This window comes from Brassica napus, chromosome C3 (assembly GCF_020379485.1).
Source record: "Brassica napus cultivar Da-Ae chromosome C3, Da-Ae, whole genome shotgun sequence".
NCBI classification, from domain to species: Eukaryota; Viridiplantae; Streptophyta; class Magnoliopsida; order Brassicales; family Brassicaceae; genus Brassica; species Brassica napus.
Window position 1 is genome coordinate 42,477,610 of NC_063446.1, and position 10,150 is coordinate 42,487,759.

Genomic DNA, 10,150 nt, shown 5'->3' on the forward strand with positions numbered 1-10,150 from the left:
TAGAATCTCAAAAAAGATGAATCATTAATGATCACCTCTCTTTTTGTCTAATCTTACAAATAAACTTCAAAACAAATATACCAAACCAATCACCTCAACTAAAACTCAACGACACATACATTGAATCAGCTAAACAAATACAAACTACACGACCAACTATTTAACAATTTACAAACTTACTTTCGCAGATGCTTACGAAGAAGACGAAAACAACAACCAAGATCAGCAAAATCACCTAAACAAAAAAGCAGAGTAAGTTACGAACTCTGATAAATACAACTAATAACAATTTTTTGTTTACATGTTACCCATCAAATAAAAGAGAAACAAACACTGGCACACCAAGAGATACAAGAGACAATCTTGACAAACATAAAGGCGGCAACAACATCTCCACCTGCTCACTCTTCTTGTCTTATGAAAATAGCTTACGTGCTAAATGTCAACAAGCTAATGTTATTGTATTCTTATGAGAAACACATAAATTCGTTTAAAACTCATTAAAATCCAAATACTCTGAATTGTCACTCATTTTATAGTTATTTCTATAAATCTTCATGTATTTGTTTTAAAAGTCCGGTAAAAACAACAAGTTTAAAAAAAAAAAGACATATAACAAACATAATAAAGATAATAAAAATTATAACTTAATAAACATAAACTTACGCAGCCGAGAAAAAAAAATCCATCTGACTACACACTTTACCAAGCAAAAAAAATCCAGCTAATCAGACTACACACTTTACCAAGCCTCGTTATCATGAGGTTCGATTAAAAGATTCACCGTCGGATAAATAATTGGACCGAACAATGCGAATGATATGCGCTAACCCATTGGAAATTATGGCCCAACCCCCAGAAAACGTTTGCAGATTGCGCTAACACTTTTGAAATTGTTGGCCATTTACTTGACTTCGTATCGTGTAGAAATTATTCCAACGAAATTGTAGCAAAACTCGCGTTAGAAAATTCAAGAAAATATGCCACCACGCAGTTCATAGTCTATATAACACCAGCTTCTAATACACTTTTATCGGCAAAGTCATACAAACCCATACCTTTTTGTAATAAAAAAAAAACATTTCATACATTTTCTCTTTGCAAGAATGGCTTCGATCACATTCTTGATCCTAGCAATTATTTTGAGTTCTAGAACTTCAGGAGCCACTTCTCGTGGGGGACTCTTTGAAGCTTCTGCTGCCACGGATAAACATGAGCAATGGATGTCTCGTTTCCATCGTGTTTACTCCGATGAGTCTGAAAAAACAAATAGGTTTGAGATCTTTAAGAAGAACTTGGAGTTCGTCAAGAACTTCAACATGAATACAAACATAACGTTCAAGTTGGATGTCAACCAATTCTCTGATCTCACCGACGAGGAGTTTCGGGCGAGGTACATGGTGCTAGTGGTACCGGAAGGTATGACCAGTATAAATTCAGAAAAAACGTTGTCGTATAGATATGAAGATGTCAGTGAAACCGGTGAAAGCATGGATTGGAGAGAGGGGGCTGTTACATCCATTAAGTACCAAGGCCAATGTGGTAACTAATCATCATAATACTCTTTATTATTCTTTTAACAACATGAATTTCATTCCAAAAAAAAAAAACTAGTAGGCTACATGGTAGGTCCATAAATTATATTTTTGTTCTTTACATTTCAAAAATATGGAAAGCGTTACATAAAAATCAAACTGGCTTATAAATATAAACAAAAACTAAAGTTAAATATTTTGTTTTCATTAAATTAAATTCTACATAAAAAGATAATTCACTCTTTAAAAACGCATATGAGAACCTAGTTCAATTTTAATTCCAAATATAGTAACAAACGACATATAAACCACTAGGCTACATGGCATGGTCGTTTTTTTTCTTTCTTCTTTACATTTCAAAAATGTATAGAAAACGAATCATGAAAATGTCACAGGAAGTTGTTGGGCTTTCTCGGCCGTGGCGGCTGTGGAAGGCATAACAAAGATTGCTAAAGGAGAGCTCATATCGCTTTCAGAGCAGCAACTTGTGGATTGCAGCAGAGACTACAACAAAGGATGCGGCGGAGGGATTATGTAACGGCCCGGTTCCTGGCCCAAAAATTTCTTAAGGAGAGCCCGTTGGAACTGCGGCCCACTAGGGTAAATGACCTAGGGTTCCCTCTTTTTCCTATTAATAAAGCTGCCTACTCTCTGTTTACTCTCATTCTGAAACTTGAGCGAAACCCTGCAGAGATTTAGAGAGACTAGGAAACCCTAGCAGTCAAGCTTCTCTTTTCCTTTTCTCTCTTCTTCTCTCACGTCTCTCTCTCTCCTCGTTGTCGCTCTCTCTCCCTCCTCCTCGCCGGTGCCGTATGGTGGTGGTGGTGGTTGCAGCCGATTGGTGGTGGTGACTAGATCTCGTCTCTCTCTTGTTCCCTTGTTCCAGATCTGTTCAGATCTCATCCCCGTTGTCTCTTGTTCCAGATCCAGATCCAGATCTAGCCTAAGGTGGAGTGTCTTGAACCCAACTTTCTCTCATGATTCTCTATACTCCTTTATGTTGGAGTTAGGATTGAGTAGTCCATGTTTGAGAGCTAGGTTGATAGAACATGTTTACTGATTAGGAGGATAGATGAGTGGATCATGATGCATAAGGACCCTCACACTGTTAACGGGACTTAATGAACTGATTTATGTTGTTGTGATGTTGATTGGTTGATGGGTGATGCTTGTATGATTGGATGTGTAGTCCCATGTGTTGTTTGTGATTAAAGCTAGGATGCTAGAAAGAAGCGAATGCTAAGATGATAGGTGAGTATTGATTGTTAATGTTATCGTAAGTAGAACTTGAGTGCGATGTGTATTGTGTGTGACACCGATAACGGATGGCGTCTAGTGAACGAGTATGAGTACGAGTCTAAGTGTAAAGGAATGAGAAAGTACGAGTCTAAGTGTAAAGGAATGAGAAAGTGAATGAGAATGAGAAAGTGAATGAGAATGAGACGTGATGTGAATGGATAAGTGAATGACGTTAAGGATAAGTATGGGATTGGGTGATCATATAGAGTATAGAGGGCGTACGTGGGGTAGTAGTTCTACGCTAGGCACCCATAGGAGCTGTGGGAACCCACATGAATATGGGGTAGTGGTTTAGTGAGAACTACCCACGGAGAACGAGAAGACGAGCCAGCCGCGAGAGGCGGGATATAAAAACGTGCATTGTAGGTGTCTTAGTTCATGGTCGGGTATTTGGGTGTTAAAGGTGTCATAAGATGGAGTCAGTCTTGTATGTCGGGTCGGTTAAGTCTATGGTCTGATGTGTGTGGCAATGAGTGAGGTCATTGTATTGGTTGATCGCTAGGTTGTTAGAAACGTCGAGAATTGTGAATGCTTGGAAATGATGATGATATGAAATGTTTAGTTGCATTAACTGATTGTGGTGGCTAGTCAGTCCTAGTTCCCGCATAGATTAGTATAGAGTGTCTTGCGGGCAGGCTGGTCTAGAGTCACTTCACTGAGTAACTTGTTGCTCATCCCTCCTTTTCCTTTTCCCTGTGCGCAGGACTATAAGTAGAAGTATATGGATGTGGGTGTGACGGTATTTCAAAGAAGGTTATGCGTCCGTCGATTCCTGGGACCAGTAACGGGACATGTAGGGTTGTCTAAATGAGTAGACACGTGTCCATAATGCCCTTTCGATAACCCCAATCGGACGCCGGAGTATCGGGCCGTTACAATTGGTATCAGAGCGGGTTAAGATCCTTAGTTCTGTCCTAAGGGATCAGCATTTCCGATGTTTTCATTAAAAAAAAAAAAAAAGAGTTGCGAAAGTTTTGATTCTTTTAAAAGTTGTGAAACGATTTCAAAACCACCTACTATATATGTACGTCTATTATGGTTTTGATCAGATCCATTTTACTTGCAGAATTTCTTCCGAGAATAGTTCATTCATTGTTTTCTTTTAAAGATCCCGAGCAAAGTTGTTCTCGTCTTGTATGCCTCCCTTGATTGATGTGTGATTGTGTGAGTCCATTTCAATTTCGGAAGTTAAGTTCGGAAGCCTAGGGCTTGGAATTCGGGGACGAATTCCGATTAACAGGGGGAGAATTGTAACGACCCAGTTTCTGGCCCAAAAATTTCTTAAGGAGAGCCCGTTGGGATTGCGGCCCACTAGGGTAAATGACCTAGGGTTCCCTCCTTTTTCTATAAATAAAGCTGCCTCCTCTCTGTTTTCTCTCATTTTGAAACTTGAGCGAAGCCCTGCAGAGATTTAGAGAAACTAGGAAACCCTAGCCGTCAAGCTTCTCTTTTCCTTTTCTCTCTTCTTCTCTCACGTCTCTCTCTCTCCTTGCTGTCGCTCTCTCTCCCTCTTCCTCGCGGGTGCCGTATGGTGGTGGTGGTGGTTGCAGCCGATTGGTGGTGGTGACTAGATCTCGTCTCTCTCTTGTTCCCTTGTTCCAGATCTGTTCAGATCCCATCCCCCTTGTCTCTTGTTCCAGATCCAGATCCAGATCTAGGCTAAGGTGGAGTGTCTTGAACCCAACTTTCTCTCATGATTATGTATACTCCTTTATGTTGGAGTTAGGATTTAGTAGTCCATGTTTGAGAGCTAGGTTAATAGAACATGTTTACTGATTAGGATGATAGATGAGTGGATCATGATGCATAAGGACCCTCACATTGTTAACGGGACTTAATGAACTGATTTATGTTGTTGTGATGTTGATTGGTTGATGGGTGATGCTTGTATGATTGGATGTGTAGTCCCATGTGTTGTTTGTGATTAAAGCTAGGATGCTAGAAAGAAGCGAATGCTAAGATGATAGGTGAGTATTGATTGTTAATGTTATTGTAAGTAGAACTTGAGTGCAATGTGTATTGTGTGTGACACCGATAACGGGTGGCGTCTAGTGAACGAGTATGAGTACGAGTCTAAGTGTAAAGGAATGAGAAAGTGAATGAGAATGAGACGTGATGTGAATGGATAAGTGAATGACGTTAAGGATAAATATGGGATTGGGTGATCATATAGAGTATAGAGGGCGTACGTGGGGTAGTAGTTCTACGCTAGGCACCCATAGGAGCTGTGGAAACCCACAGGAATATGGGGTAGTGGTCTAGCGAGAGCTACCCACGGAGAACGAGAAGACGAGCTAGCCGCGAGAGGCAGGATATAAAAACGTGCATTGTAGGTGTCTTAGTTCATGGTCGGGTATTTGGGTGTTAAAGGTGTCATAAGATGGAGTCAGTCTTGTATGTCGAGTCAGTTAAGTCTATGGTCTGATGTGTGTGGCAATGAGTGAGGTCATTGTATTGGTTGATCGCTAGGTTGTTAGAAACGTCGAGAATTGTGAATGCTTGGAAATGATGATGATATGAAATGTTTAGTTGCATTAACTGATTGTGGTGGCTAGTCAGTCCTAGTTCCCGCATAGAGTAGTATAGAGTGTCTTGCGGGCAGGCTGGTCTAGAGTCACTTCACTGAGTAACTTGTTGCTCATCCCTCCTTTTCCTTTTCTCTGTACGCAGGACTGTAAGTAGAAGTATATGGATGTGGGTGTGACGGTATTTCAAAGAAGGTTATGCATCTGTCGACTCCTGGGACCAGTAACGGGACACGTAGGGTTGTCTAAATGAGTAGACACGTGTCCATAACGCCCTTTCGATAACCCCGGTCAGACGCCGGAGGATCGGGCCGTTACAGATTATGTCGAAAGCTTTCGAGTAAATAATCAACAATCAAGGAATCGCCACAGAAGATAGCTATCCCTACCAGGGATCACAACATACATGTGATTCAAACACCCAATCATCTGATTACCTTGCTGCTACAATCAGCTGATACGAAACCATTCCAAGTAATGACGAGGAAGCATTGCTAAACGCTGTGTCGCAACAGCCTGTTTCCACGGTGATAGATGGGCCAGGGTATGCGTTTAAGTACTACTCAGGTGGGGTGTTTGATGGTGAATGCGGGACGGAGATGAGTCATGCGGTTGCGATTGTTGGTTACGGGATAAGTGAAGAAAGGACTAAGTACTGGTTGGTGAAGAACTCATGGGGAGAATCTTGGGGAGAGAATGGTTACATGAGAATCAAGAGAGACGTTGATGCACCAGAAGGAATGTGTGGTTTGGCCAGACTTGCTTTCTACCCACTTGCATGAGTCGGCTTACTCAAGGTAACTGAGAAACCCTTATCCAATAATTTTATGAAACTATATTCTCATGTTTTCGTTGCAGTCATATGTATTTGGACTTAGTGTTGGTGGACGCATTTTTTTATGTTGGTGTGGTATTTATAAAGTTTGTATGAGGAAAACATTATCAATGAGTTAAGACTATTAACAATGATATAGAAAACCTGTTTGGTCTAAATTTTACAAAGTTGTTTAAGGATAACTGCTCCTGGGAAGCTAACTGGCAAATATCAAATATTTATACTCTTTAATTATTTATACGTCTTTGATAATGTTTCCAAATCATAGTTGTTAGCCATCTATCTATTACCGTCTATGTTACATGAAATCGGAACCATGTATACGTAAGTGGAATCGTATGAAAACACAGAAGCAAGATTTTTAAGAAGATTAGGAAGCATGTTCGTATTGGAAACACATATTTATATATATTAAAAATATAAGAATAATTTTATAAAACATATGACAAAAAAATTATATAATTTGAATTAAAAACAAAAATCACTAATTCATTTTTAGTAATTTTATATCCTTAAGCTGATTTCATACATAGTTGTAAAAATATTAACAATTTAAGTTTATAATAACAAATTATCCAACTAATCAAATTACTTATTTTTAATATCTCACAAATAATTGACACACTACTTTGAATATATATATATATATATATATATATATATATATATATATATATAGATGCAAGATCTCTTAAATACTATTATGCACAAATATTTTTTTTTGTATTAGTTTTAATATTTTCATGTTCTTTATAATTTAATAATATTAATTTTTAGATTTAATACAAAGTATAAACATAATAACATAATTTTATATTTTTACTTATTTATGATATTGGGTTTTAGAAACAGAAGCGTGATTCCAAAACGGAAGTAAGCTTCCAACGTATTTTAAAGAGGTTATTTTGAAAATGTTTTAGAATTGAGATTCCGAAAGCTTCCGATTCTGATTCCGAAGCGGAAAGTGGATGTCTGATGAAGGTTCCGTGCTACCTAGAATACATTATTACCCATTTGGTTTCGCAAAAATGTCACTTTAACATTTTCACATAAATTAAAAAATGATTACAATGTATGTTTTTTGTTAATTATACATATTTAACCAATAGTATTTGAAATAAATAAAATTATTTTAAAAAAATAATATATTTTAAATTTAATTTTAAACTTAAAATAAGTATAAACTAGATTGAAATTGTAAAATGACATTGTTTGTATAACAAAATAATACTCTTTATGAAATAGAAAAAGACATGTTCACATCTTATCTTTTATTGATAGAAATCTTGGATCAATAACTCCCATGTACAATTCAAAAAAAACTCCTATGCAAATCTTATATATATATATATATATATATATTATAATGAGAGAATTACTCTTTCATGAAGGCGACACGTCAGCATCAGGTGGGTCCAAATTAAAAAAAATGTGAAAAAGTATCAAACCCATGGTTCGAATCTGGATTATTGAGATACAAACACCAACATTTATACCACCAAACTAAAGGATAATTTATACATTGATGGCCGAAACTAATATATATTTATGAAGGTCGGAAGCCCTTGCTTCTCCGGGTTCCTCTGAGGGTCGGGCCTGCAACTGTATTATGAGTTTCATTTTTAAATGGGATTCATCATGTTATATGAAGAAAAAACTCAAGTTTGCAACAAATATAGTTTTCCCATATTGTAAACCGTCGTCGTTTAACACGAGTTATGTTTTTTTCATCATTGTCTCAGATATGTCTGAGCTACAAAGTTGTGTCGTGTGTCTGTTCGTAATCTATTTTTTCACCTATGAACTATTCATCTCCCCATCTTAAATCACTTGATCATAAATATTCCTGATTTGTAGCCCCTATGTAAACCCTATATATATGATTCTCATCTTTGTGAACCCAATCTGCATCTCCACAAAACTCATTGATTCATCTTAGCTTTAACCATCTTCTAGAAGATGTCTCTCTTGCTCTCCAGTTCCTCAAAGTGGCATCCCCGGCATCCATCACTCAACCTTTGAGTCTCTCCGTCTTGGTCAAAGTAGTCAGAGCATAGCTGTTGGCCTCATCCGCTTCTGGGATTCCCTGAACTTCAAGAAAGACACTGAGTTTTTGGGAATCACGGTTATCTTCCTTGATGAAAAGGTAAGTCAATCTTTGAACTATCATACTTATTTAACATAATTGTTTTAATTGATTTCCTGATTCTTTGTTGAATAATATTATTTGCAGATTCCGTGATTCATGGGTTGATTTCCGCCGGACAAGCTAATCATTGCAGGCTATCTTTGAAAGCCGGTTCCATTGTGAAAGTAGTTCGTTTTGAGGTTGCTAGGTGATCAAGCATGTACAAGATAATTGATCATCAATTCCTCATCCGTTTCATCCCACCAACCATTATTAATGAAGTCATCACGAGTGCTCCTGAGATCAATCTCCAGTCATGATTAGACTGTTCGACAATCTCCAAGTGATTGCGAACACAAACCTAGAACTCCCATGTATATTATCATATTGCAGCTGAGTTTATATTATGTTTCGATATCATAACTGATATTTAAACTCGCACATGTGGTTGGGCAAATTTGTTCTGTCCAGGGCTCTGACCTCACCAAAGAAACAAATCGAGTCGCTATCCATCTCCTCATTGACCCGTAAGAAACAATCAACACAAATTTTGTTCGTATTACTGTCTATATTGTGCTTACATCAATGATCAAAAATATTTCCTACCCCTGTGGTCGTCTATTTATCTTCCTTACTTATCAAACTAATTTCACACAAACCTTTATTTTACAACTTAAAAGAAACCACAACAACCCAAACAATCAAAACACGAAAAAACAGAATCCCAAAAAAGACGAATCATTAATGATCACCTCCCTTTTTGTCTAATCTTACAAATAAACTTCAAAACAAATATACCAAACCAATCACCTCAACTAAAACTCAACGACACATACATCGAATCAGCTAAACAAATACAAACTACACGGCCAACTACTTAACAATTTACAAACTTACTTTCGCAGATGCTTACGAAGAAGACGAAAACAACAACCAAGATCAGTAAAATCACCTAAACAAAAAAGCAGAGTAAGTTACGAACTCTGATAAATACAACTAATAACGATTTTTTGTTTACAGGTTACCCATCAAATAAAAGAGAAACAAACACAAACACACCAAGAGACAATCCTGACAGACACAAAGGCGGCAACAACATCTCCACCTGCTCACTCTTCTTATCTCATGAAAATAGCTTACATGCCAAATGTCAACAAACTAATGTTATTGTCTTCTTATGAGAACATAAATTTGTTTAAAACTCATTAAGGCCAAAATACTCAAAATTGTCACTCATTTTATAGTTATTTCTACAAGTCTTCATGTATTTGTTTTAAATGTCTAGTAAAAACAACAAGTTTAAAAATAAAAGACATATAACAAACATAATAAGGATAATAAAAATTATTATTTAATAAACATAAACTTACACAACTAAAATGGAGAAAAAAATATCCAGAAACAAAAAGTAATTTCAACAACTTTAATATAATTTATACTCTCAATAATACAAAAAGACAAATTAAAAAGACAAACAAACAATAAGTCTCACTGGCACATTTACCAACACCACGAACTATATCAATTACATTACTAACACAGTTTAGTCATTCATAAGTGGGTGGAAAACAGTGCCTACACAGTTCATCATCACAACTCTAATCCTATAACAATAAAAAAAATTGAAAAACAATGATTAACCGAAAACGCAAAATTCACAACTAGAATAACCTTAGCAAATATCGTGATGAATCAAGAATTCAGTCGAGAACCCTGTGTATCCTGGTCTACTCCAATAGTGGACAAAAATGAACGTACACACAGCAGCGTTTTTGACAAAGAACGAAAACGACAACGTTTTAGTCGAGCATAAACCCACGATGTCAAG

At 36.9% G+C, this 10,150-nt stretch overlaps 1 protein-coding gene across 1 annotated transcript; it reads left to right on the top strand.

The window, feature by feature from the left end:
• LOC106421864 (thiol protease SEN102-like) lies at positions 1–5,455 on the top strand. The gene is made up of 2 exons (XM_013862704.3): positions 1–1,542; positions 1,931–5,455. The coding sequence occupies exons 1-2, from the start codon at positions 1,107–1,109 to the stop codon at positions 2,071–2,073; spliced, it is 579 nt and encodes a 192-aa protein (XP_013718158.2). The 5' UTR covers positions 1–1,106; the 3' UTR covers positions 2,074–5,455.
• Positions 5,456–10,150: the final 4,695 nt, after the last annotated feature.

Excerpts from the sequence above, each read along its gene's own strand:
- LOC106421864 (XM_013862704.3), top strand. The coding sequence starts at position 1,107 with ATGGCTTCGATCACATTCTTGATCCTAGCAATTATTTTGAGTTCTAGA. Across the intron at positions 1,543-1,930 it reads TAAGTACCAAGGCCAATGTG|GAAGTTGTTGGGCTTTCTCG; the intron begins GTAACTAATCAT and ends AAAATGTCACAG.